At 46.4% G+C, this 17,933-nt stretch overlaps 1 protein-coding gene across 1 annotated transcript; it reads right to left on the bottom strand.

The window, feature by feature from the left end:
* Window positions 1–10,753: 10,753 nt before the first annotated feature.
* On the bottom strand, window positions 10,754–15,002 carry LOC140247436 (uncharacterized). The gene is made up of 2 exons (XM_072327129.1): window positions 12,283–15,002; window positions 10,754–11,413 (listed from the first exon to the last, which is right to left on the bottom strand). Exon 1 carries the CDS (start codon window positions 14,668–14,670, stop codon window positions 12,763–12,765), a length of 1,908 nt encoding a protein of 635 aa, XP_072183230.1. The 5' UTR covers window positions 14,671–15,002; the 3' UTR covers window positions 10,754–11,413; window positions 12,283–12,762.
* Window positions 15,003–17,933: the final 2,931 nt, after the last annotated feature.

The following is a 17,933-nucleotide window of genomic DNA, read 5'->3' as shown; positions in this document are numbered from 1 at the left end:
TTTTGCTCTGACTCATCGTGGCTCACAAGACTGTTGGCCACGTTCATCTCATCTTGCGCAGGTAACACGTGTGTCCATTCTAGTTAGAACAGCAAACAACACAGAACAGCAAAATTTAGAAAGTTAATATTCAAACAGTGGAAGTAGATGATAAATTCTATATGAAAATCTACCAAAAACTAGACTAAAAGCCTGGTAACCTAACGTTACAGCTAGTCGGAAGGGAAGGCCTATGTTTCAATTTAAAGGTCTGCAAAGATCACTTATGTCCATTTAACTCTAGATCCTCCCTTTTGTCCAATCTGTGCAGCCAACACTGATCAATTAAAACACATCCTTCCTTAAATAGCTCTCAGAAACACACAGTGATGCAGTTGGCACTACCTGGTAAGGTGCTTTGCTTTTCCCATCCCAGACTCTTGTCCTCCTGCTATTCAGCCTCATGTAGAGAAGCTCTGCAGCTACTGCTCTGTTCCTCCTTAGGTGGACCCAGAATGCACAAGGAAGACTTTGTCTCATAAATCAGTTCATACCTTCAGTGCTTGCTTTTAACTGCAACATTGGATCACCCATTGCAAGTAAAGTCATGGCAGCTTCAGTGCTTCCATTGCTAATTCCTACAGAGTTGTTCAGAGGTAAAAAATCACAAGTATACTTACAAGAAATTCATGTACCCACATCCCAAAAGCATTTGATGTTATCATCCATACAGCACAGAATGCATTTTTACGCTGTTGCCATTCCTGAATTAAGATACTCATGGACAGATGGCAGTTCTCATCCACTACATTCAGAACTCCCTGAATGACACCCCCTGAAGGAACCGCTGTCTGGAGGACATATGGTGGAGAAGGCTTACGCTGAAGAGTTGTGAAGGATTGCATCCCGTGGGAAAGATCCCATACTAGGCCAGTGGAAAACCACGAGGAGGAACGCGTGGTGGAGGTAAAGTACTATGGGCTGACTGCAGCTCCTGCTTCTTCTGTTCACGAGCAGCATGGGGAAAGAGGAGTTAGGAGTGAAGGTGTCAAGCTGAAGGTGGGAAAGGCCAGGATGGGGAAGTGTGGTGGGGACGAGGTGTTTTAGTCTTCCCTGCTTCTCACCACTCAACTCTACCTTTAGTTAGCAATAAAATAAACTTTCTGTCTTGTAAAACGATCTCTCTGTCTACATCTCAATCCATGAGCTTTTCCATCTTACTTTATCCCACCACATCTCATAACCAACCAAGCCACCAAGAATGGAAAGGGAGAAAGTCTTTAAATGCAGATATCCATAACCCGTAATAGCACTGAACTATATCCCTGTTTAAACTTCTGTTTCCTAACTAACTGGTCATACAAAACTAAACATTTCCATCCTCCAAAATTATCGTACCGAAATAAACCAAAGCAAGACAGTAGATTTCACCTCCCTCAACCAAAACCGTAGCCCAGGCAATATCAAGTGCTCCTTACAAAGACTGAGAATGTAATTAAATTCCTAAGTGAGAGCAATTCTGAAAAGCAACAGTTCTGTAAGGGTTGGACACATATCTCCTATGGAAAGAGTACTTTCTTCTGGTCAGAGCTGAGTTAGGGACCTTACATACAAAGGACAAAGCTTAGACTCTGGCCACTTTATTATCGCTTCACGACACGTCAAGTCAGCTGTAAGCTGGGGGTTGGAACTAGATAATGTTTAAGATTCTTCCCAACCAAGCCATTCTATGATTCTATGGTTTGTAAATGTTTCTCTTCTCCCAGTACAGATAACTACAGAATAGGACTCAGAAAATGCACATTCCAACTCTAAGAAACAAAACTTTGCAATGCTTGGTCCATCTACTTGATAGAGTACAGAAGAATGTAGATAGTTTAAGCCTGTTCCAAAAGACATGAAAGAATCCAGCACCTCATGAGCATTTTTTTTCTAAAATACATGAATTTTGAAATTTTCTCCAAGAGTAACCACAAATTGGTAGCATGTTAATGGAGAAGACACAAACAAGAGAATTGCATATCTACCTTTGTCCGCTTCTGGATTTTCATGCTCAGTTGCTTCCTTAAGCAAAAAGAAAAACATATCAGGTATTTACATAAAAATCCGTCTGCAATTTTAATGTAATGCATCCTGGTGAATTCTCAGCCCAGAGGTCACCCTGGCTTTAAAACAGATAGTAGGAGCTGACAAAATGTTACAGTTTTCCATATCTATACTGTCACAAACAGGCCTGGAAACCAGTCAGAGGCCAGAGCTTTGTATCTGCTATAAAATAAGAGAGACAAAAGGAAGGTGAAGGAGACACGGTGAGGACACAGTGGGAATCTGTCTCCTTCATCAACTGGCTCCCCAAGGAGAAAGAACGCAATTATCAATAGTTCCTGAGAGATGGTTCCCAAAGTAGATGGCAATGCTGAATAAGATGTCAAAATAAAGAGGCATTCTTACAGCTGGTAAGGTGCTTCCTTTTTCCTCCTCCTGTATGACTGGCTGGACAGACACATGAGAAAGACCTTCTCCATTAGTAGCCACCGGCACATCAGGGATATTCAGAGATATATCCAGCTGTAAAGATTAGTTTGAAAGCATTTCAGTTCATCAGCCCTGGTAGAAAAATCTGTCAAATACTTTATTTTTTTCCTAATAAACTACATGCTTAGCAGACATTGAACATCTCACGGAATCCCTCCACAAATCAAGTACGAAACAATACTGCAGGTAAAAGAAGGAAGCAACTGGAGGAAGAACTGGCAGTGCTGCTTGTAACTAACGAGAAGAATCAGAAAATCTACATTATCTAGCTGAGACCTTTTGAGCTGGTTATTTAACTCAAACGGATTTTGTTGATTTTATCATTTTTTCTGCTTTAAATTCTCTCACTGTCATTCAGAGCAAGAAACTGTATGATTAATTTATGGAAATAAGAAGGATTTCAACAGGAGAAAAGAGGAAGAGAACTACTAGTAGTAAACCAAAAGGAGAGCTGGAAGCAATGTCCACTCTAGTGTTTGTTCAATTGAGATGATACGCAGTCTTGTTACATTCTTAGAGTTCTAATTCTAGTCTAAAACCACAATTAAACACTAGGCCTTTACTCCAGGCTGAACTATAAAAGCAGTTCATGGGAGAGGCCAAAAACAGCTTTTGAAAAAATAATTGCCAAAATGTAAGGACCACAGGCTTTGAATCTGCCCACACCAGACAGAGCAGGATCTTCCTTGAAATACCTCCAGCCTGTGGAAGGGTTACATTGGAGCACAGGGAAGGAGTGGATTCCACTGCTATGTCAACCTCTGCAGCCTAAACTAAAGAGATATAGGGCTGTATCTTGTAACAGACACATGTTTAAACTTAACCCATTACTTAAGTTTTATGTTACAGGAAGTATATCACAAGAACAAAGGAGGACAAACCTGCAGAGAAACCATAAACTGTACTGGTAATCTCTCTCATTCCCTGACATTCAAATGTAGAACTGAAATGCTCCATTTGCTCCACCCTAGGCCTCAAAACATGCAGTAAGCACATCAGACTGTGCCTAAATCCAGTCCCAGATTAATTACCTGGTGAGCACCCTGCAGACCTACTGATAGTTCATAACACTGTTTGGATCCCAGGCTGATGTACATTCATCTGAAATCAAGTACATGTGTCAAGTAAACATCCTTGCTACTGTCAGCACTACTCTTAACAAACTAAACTTAACAAGTACTAGCAATTGCAATTAGAACAAAAGCTTCTGTTTGAAGAAACAAAACAAACATGGACACAGAACACAGCTACATTATACCTCTTGCATCGTCTCCTCTATCTGAACAGGAATAGGTTTAGGAGATATAAGTCACTGCATTTTCTCTGTTTGGACTTTCCTACCACATGAACTAAGAAGTTCAAGATGCAAAGCATCTCTCAGGAGTCCATACTGAGAGTAATACCATTTAAAAGCTTCAGTAATGAGACAGAGGTGTTGCGTGTATCCTCTGCAAGTCTATGGATGATATCAAACTGAGTGGTGAAGTTGAAACGAGAGAAGGAAGGGATGCCATTCAGACAACCCACAAGAAGTCAGCCCATGTGCATCTCGTGAAGCTCAACAAAGTGCAGCACGGCATCCTGCATAAAGGTTGGGGTAATGCCCAACACCTGTAAAGACTGGGAGGGTGACCTGAATGAGAGCAGCACAGTGGATAAGGGCTTAAGAGATGAAAAGCTGGATACGAGCTGGCAACAAGCACTTGCAGCCCAGAGGCAGTCATATTCTGGTCTGCATCCAAAACAAGTCAACAGGGTGGGGAAGGTGTTTCTCCCCACCTACTCAGCTTTCAGGAGACCCCATGTAGAGTACTGCATCCAGCTGTGGGGTCCTCAGCACAAGAAATATGTAGATCTATTACTGAAAGTGCAGAGAAATACCACAAGAATGATCAGAGCCACAAATTCTCCCCTGTGCAGAAAGACAGAGAACTGAGTTCCTTCGGCCTGCAAAAGAGAAGGCTGGGGGGGAAACCTCATTGAGTCATTTCAATATTTAAAGTGGGCATATAATAAACACGGAGAAAGACTTCACAGGAGCCTGGAAGAGCGGTGGTTGCCCAGAGCTATGGGTGCCCCACACCTAGAGGCAGGTGTTCAAGGCTAGTTTCGTTAGCAGATCTGAACATCCTGATCTAGTGGGAGGTATCCCTGTCTATGGCAGGACAGCTGAAATGAGATAGTCTTTAAGATCCCTTACAGCACAAACTGTTCTCTCAATCGAAAGTAAACATTCATTCATGTGATGCTTAGCATAGCAGTAACTGAGGCTTTCATACAACTAGCGTTAAATGTACAAGTAGTAACATTCAGAATTTTTATTAGACATTCTTAGTCAATTAGAAATCCATCAGCAGAACAGTTTCCTCTTAAAATGCCATCCTTGTTAGTCGAGGTATAAATGCAGCTAGACCCTTACCCAGCAATAGTACTTGAGGTCCCATTCAGATTATCTACAGGTAGACAGGCCTCCATGTTGCCACACTCTGATCCAGAAGGTTTGTCTGGGGACTTAAAACTTGAGCTTTCAGAAACATCCTGTGGGCCAACTGACTCTGCCTTTCCTAAGGATTCCAATGACTGCAGGACTTCACAGTTTTCTGCTTTCTGAAAAATAGGAAAAAAAAATATGAGCAAAAGCAAGTCATGGTACTAAACCCAAAAAGGAGATAGCTTTATGTCCACAAAGCTCAGTACTAATCACTCCTCAGAGCACTTCCTGTCCAAAAAGACCATCTCCTTTTAGTTGCTCCCTAATCACTTCACTCCTGTGATACACCTTTATTTATATCCATCTCTTCCTTCCTACCCGTTGTTCTGAAATTTGGCACTGGTCTATGGAATCGACTCCTCAGTAACCGAACTGATGCAGTAACAGTTTTGTCTTCTTGGATCTCAGGACCAGACTCCCTAAAAAACCAAACAGGCAGTTGATGGCATGGGACAAGATGAATCCTTCCAATCACATTTCACATGCTTGTATTTAATTTTCATCATTAGCTAGAACGAGAGCAAAGGAAGGGACGTCATGAAAAAGATCGACTCAGATCACATCAAACATCAAGAACCTGTACCTTCAGGACAGGTCAGCAAATGTAAGAAGAATGAAGCAGTTTCAAAGCAGCTGCAACTTCTAGTCAAACCTTGAGAGGAATGTAAACATTTAACCAAATCCTTCATCTAGCTCATAATTTCTAAAACTACAAAACAGATCTACAGCATTTCTTAAATTCTTATTCATTAACCTTTTTCTTTACCAAAAGGAGAACTTGTCACAGACACGTCCAACCTGGAGCGCATCCTCCACTCCATCTCTCCACTTAAAAAATAATCTTACCCTGTACTGAGATCTGAAGCGTCTTTCAAGACATCTGAAGGTCCTTTCTCATCTTCAACAGCTTTTAGCTGCTGTGGGCTTTTCTTGGGAGCATCAGCCACTCCCTAAAAAGAAGACAAGTTCCACTCTAGTAAGGAAAACATTTTTGGCCAGTCTCTTTTTTGGAATGAACGGAAGAAAACATATTTACTTTAATCATTCACGTATTAAAACACCTCAAAAATTAAGTTCTTTTTTTTGTTCATCAGCTAAAATCCCCGAATACTTTAAAGATAAAAATTTGTTATTTTTCTGCATACATTCCATCTGAAATGTTTTTTTTTTCATCATCATCCTTTCTGTTCAGCACTTCTCTTTTCAAATCTGGTATCACCACCAGCACCAACAAAAACATCAGTGAAATATAATCTCTGTCTCCACAGAAAGCGGAATCTAATTACAAGCACCAGAAAACTCTATGACAGTTCAGTTTAACTGGAAGGAATAAGACACACAAACACCATGCTTGCAGATTAAGTGGTAAATCTTTCTTACCGCTGCCCAGCAAGAATACATCTATGCAGCTGCTTGAGAAGCTTACATCTTTGTGGCACGAATCACTGCTTTCATTCACATGGTGTAACGCACATCCTTCTGCTTCTCCACCTTCAGCTTCCTCCTCTTCAGGATCTTTTTCATGTCCGTGGTCTTTTCTCCATGCAACAGTTCTTTCTAGGTTGGTTTGGGTTTCTGCACTCAGCCTCTTTTGAAAGGTGCTGGTTTCAGCACACTCTCTTTTCTGCCTTCTTGTGAACCAGCCATGTCATTAGACCTGAAAAAATACAGAATACATCTTGTGTACTTATGGATCTTAAATTGGAAGGCTCTTAAGGCAAATATGTTTTCCCTTTTAAGCACTAAATCACATACATTTCCATAAAGCAGAGCTATGCACTGCTAAGTCCATGGAGACAGTAGAAGTGCTTGAGAAGTAAAAATGTATGCTTGCACCGTTCTTTTCTTTCCCCACTGGAAATGGGATACTACGCTACAGATCTTCTTCTGACTCACAAAGGCACTTCTCAAATTCGTAGCTGCTCTAGAACAACCTCATTTAACAAAGGCTATAAAAGGTATCGGGAACTTTATAAGAATATAACAATAACTTAATAATCTTACTGGCGTACAAATACAAGATGTATCTACAACTACCACCTTCTTCTATGCCTTTACACCGAGAGCCACGTTATACAGCAAGGAAGATAATAACAGAACTAAATGCTGAAGTGTTTTTATGTCTGATCAAACCTTGTATAGTCATCCTTCACCTTCTTTAAAAGGACTAAGTAAAAAGACAAGGTGTTTTTGTTATTAACTCCCCTGCAAAGGACATTTCTCCTGTCACACCACATCTGCCATTTCTCCACTGAATACAGGAAACACATATTAATTAAAATATACATTAAACCACCCACACTGGAATGGTGTTTTTTTTCTCCCCACACTCAAATGCTTAACTATGCTTTAAGAACAAACACTTATTCCTGTTGCTTAAACACTCAATACTTTTCAGTCACGGAAAGGATGATACATCAGTATTCAAACTATTGGAGAAAACTTGCTTTAGTTTGCAAGGGACTAGCTAATTCTTTGCATTCATCATGGGGATTGATGCATTTAAAAACACCGCTTTGAATCGAAAAACAACCAATTTATTTCATGCATTTAATAAGTAAGCACACAAACAAACAAATAAATAAATGTTACTCTTCTCTGAATTTCTATCTCCGAGCAAAAAGTGCCTAAGAAACTTCTGTTTTAAGAACTGCAAGAAGGTGAAGATGCCGGTATTCCATGATCCTGTGTAACTAACATCCTGTGTAACATGACCAGATGTGAGGGTGGCAAATTGCAAGAAAGAAGCATCCTTTATTCCCCCCCCACTCCCAGCATACTTACTGAGACACCATCTCCAAGATTTTGCCATCTTTTTCCACAGCTTCTCCACTGCTGACATCAAACTTATTCCTTTGGTCAGTATTCTGAGTAGAAATAGAATATTAAGACATTAACACCTTTGTACTTATCAAGTGCATCATTGCCTAATAGACCAGGTAACTATCCATGACAAGACAGAAAACAGGCTGCTCATGACAGATGCAATCACTTATGCAGTAAGTATCACATGCCCAGAAAAGTGCTGTAAAGCCTAGTTCAAAAAACCAATGTTGTGCTTGCTGCAAGGGGGGGGCAGAGAGAGGGGGAGCTGCAGACACTAAGTCTGAGGAAACAAGGGGATGAAGGCCATGAAGATCAGGGTGGAACAGCCCCAGAGCAGCGTGGTGATTAGATGTCCGCAGGGCAAGCTGGAAGCAGGTTGGGGGGTGCCCCTCCCACAGGGTGGAAAGTTGAAGGCGAGGAAGACGATGAGCCTTCATCCCACCCCCACCCCCACCACTCACTACGCAAGGGGGAGGGGCTGATGCTCATGGGGTCTCAGGAACGCCACGATCATACCTGCTTGATCTCTGCTCTGTGGGGATGGAGTTGGATTCCTAAGGCACTCCTGCAGCAGGAGCTGTGCTGCCATTGTGGATGGGAGCAAACGATCTCTCGCATCCCGGTGCTGCTCTCGATCAGCCCGAGCTTCCTGTCTGTGGTTTGTGCTGCTGTTCAGTGCTGTTTTTCCTGCTGTTTGGATGCTGCTCCCTCACACCTCTGTCCTCCCCCCGCGGCCATTCCTGGCTCCCAGCTCCTGACCGGTGTCCGTCCCTCCCCCGGCCTCCCATTGGGCAGCGGCAGCTCCGCCGGCTCCGATTGGCTGAGCCGCAGTGCGCGGGAACCAGCGTTGCGTCCCGGCCGTTGGAGGGGCGGCTCCACACAGAGCGCGGCTCCCGCAGCCCGGTCCGAGGCCGAACGGGACCGGCGCGGCAGCCGGGGCTGTGCGAGCTGCACCGGGACGGAAACCGGCACCACGGAACGAGTGCTGAGGACAGCTCCGCCGGAGTGCGGGGAGAACGGCACTGGTGCGGGGAGAGGGCTGGGGGGGGGAGAACGCGGTATGGGACTGGGGGGGATGGGCAGAGGGGGATATGGGGCTGTGTGGGGAGGGCCAGAGGGGGATATGGGACTGGGAGGGGGGAAAGAGGGGATATGGAGCTGAGGGGGGCAGCTAGGGAAAGCATCTCTCTGTGTAGATTGCTTCTCTTGGAGTTTTCCCTGTGAGCCTGTGCAGGTGTGCATTTTGCATTTGTTTTCAATGGCCTCTTTCTAAGTGCACCGCTCTAGTTTTGATTTTTCTTCAGGGGTCGTAGAGGGATGTGGGGGGGCCACTGGGGGATATAGGAAAGTAGGGGGCTGTGGGGGGACTCTAGGTAGTCATATAAGACTGTAGGGAGCTGTGCAGGGGCTGTAAAGGCCTACAGAGAGTTGAGGGGGACTCTAGGGGGAATATGGGGTTGTGGTGGGCCATAGGAGGACTAGTGGCTCTAGGGGGCTATGAGGGTGTGTAGGGGTTATGGGGAGCTATTGGAGGATATGGGCAGGTATGGGACTTGAAGGGGTGGTGTCTAGAGAGAGAGAGGGTTGTGGGGGCCTTAGGGTGATATGGGGCTCCTGGGGGCTGTTGGGTGCTATGGGGAGGAATATGGAGTTCTAGCAGATGGTGGGGGTGTAGGTGTGGTCTATATATGTACATAGATGGGAATCTAAGTATGAAAAAAGATACATCCACGTGTGTTCTGGGCTGCACTGAAAAAGGGGTGGCCAGCAGGGAGAGGGAGGTGATTGTCCCCTCCTGCTCAGCTCTTGTGAGGTCCTCTTGGCAGTACTGTGTCCAGGCCTGGGAAGGATGTGGAGCTGTTGGGGTTGGTCCAGAGGAGAGCCACTGTGCTGATCAGAGGGCTGGAGCAGCTCTCCTATGAGGAAAGGCTGAGGGATCTGGGCTTGTTTAGCCTAGAGAAGAGAAGGCTGCGGGGAGACCTCATTGTGGCCTTTCAGTACTTGAAGGGAGCGCACAAACAGGAGGGGGAAGGGCTGTTTATGAGGGTGGATAGTGATAGGACAAGGGGGAATGGTTTTAAACTGAGACAGGGGAGGTTTAGGTTGGATCTTAGGAAGATGTTTTTTGCTCAGAGGGTGGTGACGCACTGGAACAGGTTGCCCAAGGAAGTTGTGGATGCCCCATCACTGGAGGCATTCAAGGCCAGGCTGGATGTGGCTGTGGGCAGCCCGGTATGGTGGTTGGCATCCCAGCACCCAGCAGGGGTGTTGAAACTAGATGATCGCTGCGGTCTTTTGCAACCCAGGCCATTCTGATTCTCTGATACGGGGGGATATGTCTATAGGGTGGACAATAGGGGGATGTGCTCGCAGACACTCGTGCAGCCCTGTGCACACACACACACATGTGCAATTCCATCCTGGCTTTATGCAATCCTGTGTGCACTCACTTGTGTTTTGTATTGATTTCCCGCTGAATCCTCCGGTGGACTCGTAGTTAGGCTGGGAGTGAAGGGGAGCACTGGGTAGCTGTTTGTGTTCCCTGCTGTGTGCTGCGGGGTTGTGCTGGCAGCGGTGCGGTTGGTTTGCTTTTCCTTGGGAGGGTGGGAAGGAGCTGAGCAGGCCCGGTTCTTTTCTCCAAGGATTCTGATCCTCCAGTGTCACTGCACCAGGGAGTGCACGATCTAAAGGACTTCTGGGTTGTGATAAACTCGTATCTCGGCAGCTTCTATGATTTCAGGTTGTTACCTTAATCAAGTAACCTTAAGGAATCACGTCCTTTGTAATGTGCTTCCGACGGCCCCGTGGCCAAGTTACGCACTGCTTACACCAATGTGGTGGGTGGTAAAATGGCCTTTAATTAACCTCGTGAGTCCCTTATATAGGGCTCCTATTTCATCTAATACATATGCATTCCTGAGCATGGGAAGACCTATCGCGTTACAGCACGAGATCTCGCTGATGCCTAATACAACATTTCCCCCTCCCCATGCTCAATAAAGTCATGTCCCGTTACAACGCGAACGCTAGTCCTAAACCTAATATATAAAAATGTTAGTCTCCATATAAATCTAAAATATATAAGTTATCTAAAAAGTGAGGTAGACAAGCTACAATTCATGCAGAGGTAGGTAGTGCAATGTCTAATAATATTAGTGGTTTTCTAATTATTATATCCAAGGCATCTTGGGTTTATACAGTTCCTTCTTCTTCTTAAAGCTTATCATATATCCGTTGGCACTCCATTTTGTCATTAAATATTCTTTCTATCATACGCTGTAAACAACCCTGGATACATTGAAACACACAAGGTAGGCAAATCATTAAAGCTAAGAAAACTAAAATCCCTATAATTAATACTTTAAGAAACTGTTTAAGCCATGGGCCAATATTACCAAATAGTCCATCCAGCCAGCTGCCGAATGCATCATCAATTGCAATTTTCTTGGTATGCTCTTGCATCCACTCCAACTTCTTATGAATTGAATCACTGTGGTCGCTCAGATTGAAGCAGCACATCCCTTCAAAGTCCTTGCATCCGTGCCCTTGGGCCAGTAGCAGAAAGTCTATCGCAGCTCTGTTCTGGAGAACAGCATGTCTGATGTTATTAATGTCCATCAGGAGTTCCGACAAGACCATTGTGGTGACATTAGCTTCTTTCGCAGACCAACAAGCCAATCTCTCAATTTCTCTCAGCGCCTGGGCTGCAGCTACTCCTGGGGCTAAGATTGACGCAAAGATTCTGGCTGTGGGACCCCACAACTGAACCTCATCCCCACAATCCCGATCCAGATTTTTTATTGATCGTTTCTGGCGTTGCACTCGAACCATGCTTTTCATAACATTAATCACCGCAGAATGATTGGGAGCCAACAGTGTCAATTTTCCCAAATAACACGGACCCCCAACTGGATTCTTTGGTATCCCTTGCCAAGCTCTATCCCCACATATCAAGAATATACCCTTAGGAAGAGCTTTGGCTGTACCATTGCTCCATAATCCTTCCCCAGTCAAAGGTTCCTTCCGAGCACAACAACCAGAGCATGCTAGATTGTCAGGACCCCAATAGCATGAGATATTATAGTTGGACCCGTTAGGATGACGTACCACATGCTTCTGATTGTAAGAGAGCCAATTCCCACCCTCCTTTATGCAATGGTCTGCAAATGCATTCTCGGAGCCATCCCCGGAACAAGGACGAGAGAATCCCTCCACCCTTTCAGCAGAAAAACCACAATATGCCCCTGACAACCTATATGTGTCATATCGAATGGGGTTAACTAAAGTGAAAGTTTCGGATCCAATTCTTCTCTGTAATGGTGTCCTATTCCCAAGCAGGCCCTGCCATACCTTATGATTAGACAATTGACCCGGTGTCTTAAAACCCGAAAAATATAGACATCTAACTGGACGTTCCCACTTCTGAGTTTTCTTATTCCATGTTACATTACCGACTGATTGGGATCCAAGCAGCTGCAACTCTGGTGGATCCCATGGTAGGGAGGTATTCAAAGATCTAATAAGGCATGCAGACATTCTGGCCCAATGAGTGAAGTTAGACTCAAACGCCTTCATAAAGAAAACTGTGCTCACTGCATCTTTCTCGCATTTGTTCTTTCGCACATATCCGTTAAACTCCTCTGGGTCCCACCTGGGTACACCAATAAGGCATGTACTAAACGGTGATGAGGCTGACTGTAAACTCAGGCAGAAATCTTTCTGCCCAGTTCGATTAGACCATGTGACCCAAATATTTTCTGGTTGTGACATGAGATGAGCACCCTCTCCCCCTGTAACAAACACAAATACATAAAAACACACAACAAGTGATACAACAAATGTCCTTCTCGTAGGTACAAGCAGTGGTTCTTTATCTGTTCCTTTCTTCTTTCCTGAAGAATCACTTCGCGGTTGCGGCTGGCGGGTTCCCATCAACCATGCCTGAAAAATCTTCGGCAGAATCGGGCTTCATGACCCAGCTTCCCGCAGGCTTGGCATTTTTCTCTAACCTTATACCGTCTCTCTGGAGCTGTACACTGGTTCTTGTAATGACCTATCTGGCCACATTTAAAGCAGGGGTTCTTAGATTGATTATTTTGTGCGGTCATAACCGAAAGCCATGCCTTTGTCAGGCCATCACTGGGCAATGGTGTTGCTTGTTGTTTGTCCAGCACATACTTAATAATTTCACCCGGAGTCTCCAGATCATCAGGAGCCGCCCGAATGATATCTCTAATATTCTGATGAGACTTTTGCTTAAGACAATCTTTTATAACGGAAGATAATGCTTCCTTAGGTAGTTCTGATCCTTCTACTGCCTGTATCAATCGATTGGCAAATTCAGAGAATGTTTCTGAGGGACCCTGCTTTATCTCTGACCACGGGGAAACAGGTTCTGCTTTTCTTACAAAGTTTCTAAAAGCAGTAGAAGCCGCCCCCGTGGAGGCAAGTAATTCTCCCGGACGGAGGAGCCTAAGCTGCTTCTCTGCAGATCCAGCCAGATCTGCATCCGTTCCTAAAAGCCTCATTAAACTAGTTTTCGGATCTCCCTCCTTCCCATTCGCTGGGTGGTTCGGATCACAAGCAGTCTGTGCTACAACAGCCTTAAGTTGTACCGTCCACTCCTCCTTCCACACAGTAAACTGTACTGGTTCAAGGACAACTCTCATAAGGCTTTCAATATCATATGGCAGTAGGGGACCCGGGGCCATAAGAGCCTCAAAGGTACTCATAGTCATCGGGGACCTCAAGCCCTTTTTCTCAATTGCCTCTATAAACCGAGTCACTGCTTTCGCTTCCAAAGGCACCCAAACTGGTCCTTTCTTCTGGACGACTATCGGAAACACCGCCCAGTCCCGTTCCTTAAGCCCCAACCCTCTCATTGATTCACGGATAACCGACCAATCGGTGGGCTTGCGAGAATCCTCTCGCTCCTCCCTCCTCCGGGGAGACGCGACCAATTGGGTGGGGGTAGGCGGAACCTTTCGTTCCTCCTCTTTTTCCTCCCCCTTCTGGGGAGGCGGGACCGACAGGGCAGGGGTAGGCATTTCCTTTCTTTCCGTCCCTCTCTCCTCCCCCTTCTGGGGAAACGGGACCGGCAGGGTGGGGGCAGGCAATTCCTTTCTCTCCACCCCTCTCTCCTCCCCCTCCTCGGGAGATAAGACAAACGGGGTGGGGATAGGCAATTTTCTTTCCTCCGCTTTTTTCTCACCCTTCTCGGGACGAGATCCCTCCTCCGGAGGTGGGTCTGGGGGTGGCTCAACGCCTCCACGGCGCGCCTCCCCACACGACTCTCCCTCCCCCGGACAAATTCCATCCCCCTCAGGCGAGTAAAAGCTTTGCAAAGAGGGGTATAGGCGGGGATAATATGGTGGCGCCTCCCCAGATGACACAACTTCCGCCTTCTCTTCCGGAGTTGTTTCGGGCGCGGCCATGGCCATTGTGAAAACGGCCGGCGTGGCCGGCGCCATTTTGGGTGCAGAGTCGCCGCCAGAAAGCGATTCCTCCGCACCCCCCGGGACCCCGGACGTCCCAGTATCCAGACCAAAAACCCCAGTCGCGATGGCCTGGACTTGTTTCTCCTCCTTAGCGGCTTTAAGAGCACCCAGGACCAAACCCCAGGTTTTTAACTCCTCCGCTTTATACTCGTGCATTGCTCTATGGAGCATGGCAGCGGTGAAAGAATCCCACCGCTCCGAATCGAGCAGATTACTAGGGGAGGGTAAAATCTGCGCCACCTCCAAACAGGAGATGACGGCAGCTATATCCTTCTTAGAAGGAACATTTCTAACGCAGTGAGTTTTACAAACTCGTGATACTACCTTAATGACGGAATCCATTGTTTTTTCTGGTGCGCGACACCGTACGTCCTTGCACCCTTTGTATATACTCGAGACCTGTAGTCCCGCAGTCTTCCACGGTCCTCGTTTTCTTACGACCGAACCGCAGGTAGAACATCAGCTGCTTCAATTTCCGCCCACCGAGGCGCTTCTACGGGATCTAACCGTAGGACTTGCGTCCGCCACGCAGTTAGCCGTCGCACACTACCCCCAGGACGTGCCTCAGAGAGGGCACCAAATGTTACCTTAATCAAGTAACCTTAAGGAATCACGTCCTTTGTAATGTGCTTCCGACGGCCCCGTGGCCAAGTTACGCACTGCTTACACCAATGTGGTGGGTGGTAAAATGGCCTTTAATTAACCTCGTGAGTCCCTTATATAGGGCTCCTATTTCATCTAATACATATGCATTCCTGAGCATGGGAAGACCTATCGCGTTACAGCACGAGATCTCGCTGATGCCTAATACAACACAGGTTGGGTGTTCTAGTGCAAGCAGTTTGGGGGCATGATTTATTGTCCCTGTAGCTAACGCAGTGTGGGAAAATTTGCCCTGCTTTGGCTTGCCAGTGCTTTCCCCTGTCTCCACTTGTCTGGAGCCTCCTTGAAATGTATGCCTAATGTGGAAATATTTTCCAAGAAGGCCAGTGGGATCCTGGGGTGCATTTAAAGGAGCGTGGCCAGCAGGGGAATGGTCTCTAGCGATCCCTTCCAGCTCCAATTCTGTGATTCTTTACTTGCATCATTGCTTCTTGCAGCAGTACAGTGTTTCAGAAGAGAGAAAAACGTGGCGGGCATAAACTGGATTTCAGCCATTAGTGAAGTTGTGCTGAGATCTGGGCAGAATGTTGCACCTGTGAATGTGTGCAAAGCCTGCCGACAGAGAGAAATAACTTTTCCCTGCAGGTTGAGCTTGTCTGACATAGGTCATTGCTAGGTGAGCTTCTGCTTTAAAGCATCAAGCTGTACAAACAAGGCAATTTTAGAAGCAAGCTTGCCAGTTCTTTTTTTACCAGTGATTTTTTCAGGAAGGAAAGCTTGGAGATGCTGTTTGCTAATGGAAGATGGAGAGAGGAAAAGCAGGAGAAAGGCATGGTGTGCATAGCCACCACATCCCATCTGCAGCGTTCTCCCCCTGTGCAAATGAGGAGCAGCTCAGCAAGCTTGGCCTGGGCCGTGGAAAGGGAGCATGCAAACGTCTGGACCAACCCCAAACGAGTTAGTTCTGCAGGTTGGTTGTTTTCTGCTGTTTGTCTCATATCCTGTTGCTCAGCAGTAGATTTGTTCATGTTCAGTGCCAACAGGAAACTCTCACAGCATTTCTGTTTCTGCTGTCCCAGTGCTTTGATCCCTTGCTGCTGGGATGGGGTGTTTGAAGAATGATGCATGTGTTGATGTCCAGCCTGGCTCTGAGGATGAGTCTGCATCCCTGGCGGGACTGAGGGTCGGAGCAGGCCAGGTTGAATCCGATGCACTTTGCTCTCGTTCTTAATGCTTGTTCTTGCGCAGGAGGACAGGTGGTGAACCTCATGAGCCAGTGCCTGCAGGTGGGGTTTGCGGAGAAAGAGGTCCTGCAGGTCTTGGGTGACACCCATGGAACCGTAGCGAGGCTGCATGGGTGTAATACACCAGGAATCGACAGAGGTGTGAAGGTGAGCTGTGGGCTCAAGTACCACAGGAAGGGATGTGTGTGCTCTGGGTTTGGATGCTTCTGTGTGTTTTAAGTGACTGAGAAACCGATGCTCAGTTCGCTTGAGTGTATAGAACAAGTGTAACATCCTTTCTGAAGGAGTATTGTAAAAGGAATCCTATGGGATTGAGACCTGCCATTAAGCTTGTGGACATCATCCAGGAGTTGGGGATGAGGCAAGGAAAGTTGGGGTGAGAGAATGAGGCATTAGAACAGGAACTATCTTGGTCCATATTACCTCCTCCCTTTTTTGAATAGGAATTGATGTGGGGTTTTTTTTGTATAAAGAACAGACTGATTGTGCAGCTTGTCAATGAATTCATTCACGCCTGCTGATTGGTGCTGTTCTCTACAGGGAGCTGCAGTGAAAATGGACACTTGTGGTCCAGTGTCTGGCCCCCTCCCGCGTGCTCAGATCAGCCAAGTTGTCAAGGCCTGGCTCTTGGTTGGTGAGTTGTGCCGAGGTCAGAGAGTTGGATTTTCTGGGCTTTGAGACACGTCTTCCAGTGGCACGTTGTGTTATTTCTGATGTGCTGACCTGTTGAGCTCCAGCCCCAAATGAGGATTCAAGTCCTACCACAGCAGGAATGGTTTAGATTGCAATAGGAATGCAGAAGGCTGGAGCCAGCAGGAGCAGGGAATCCATCATCCCCCTGTACTCAGCACTGGTGAGTACTCACCTGGAGTTCTGTGTTCTGTTCTGGGCCCCTCACTGCAATGAAATGCTGAGATGTGTCCAGAGGAGACCATTGAAGCTGTGAGGTGTCTAGAGCACAAGTCTTATGGGGAGCTTCTTATGGAACTGGGATTACTTAGTCTAGAAGAGAGGAGGCTCAGGGAGGACCTTCTCATTCTCTACGATTACCTGAAGAGAGGTTATGTGGGGGTGGGGGCTGTCCTGCTCTTCTCCCATGTAACTAGTGACAGGAGTGGAAGGAACAGCCTCAGGTTGTATGAGGGGAGATTCAGCCTGGATGTTAAGAAAACCATCTCCAAATGGGTGCTCAGACGCTGGAGGCATCTGCTGGCTGAGCGCTTTGTTGGGTGAGCATCACAGTGCTGGAAAGCACGCAGCTGTTGTCTCTGCGAACAGCCCCATCCGTGGGGACTGGTGGCTTTTTCATGATACCCTTGTGTTTCAAGTCCTACATCCAGTTACTCGTGCTGTTTGAAAGCACCATCTTAGAGGCAGCCTTGATTTCTGCAGCTGCGAGCTTTGAGCCACGAGAGCTCCCCTGCTTCTCCCTGGGATGGGCGACCAAATGGAAGGCCCAGCAGAAGTCTGGGTAGGTGATATCACTTGCTGTTGCTTTCCCCACCCGTGACAGGAGAAGCAGGGAATGGGACTGGGGGACATCCCAGCGGTGGGTTCCTGCCTCAGCAGAACTGAATGGCTGTTCTGATCCACGTATTTGAACCTGAGTGAATCTGACACTAACGACAGAAGCGAGGGGCCTGTGGGAAAAAAAATGCATGTGCCACAATTTGTGGTGCAAGGTGTTGTAGGAGGTGCGGCTAACAGTGCCCAGAAGGCTTCCTTTTTGACGGGGAGAGGATTAACTCGGTTATTTTA

Source organism: Excalfactoria chinensis, chromosome 1, assembly GCF_039878825.1.
Source record: "Excalfactoria chinensis isolate bCotChi1 chromosome 1, bCotChi1.hap2, whole genome shotgun sequence".
In the NCBI taxonomy this organism is placed as follows: Eukaryota; Metazoa; Chordata; class Aves; order Galliformes; family Phasianidae; genus Excalfactoria; species Excalfactoria chinensis.
The sequence above is the reverse complement of the archived record's forward strand: the minus strand, read 5'-3'. Positions and strand labels throughout refer to the sequence as shown.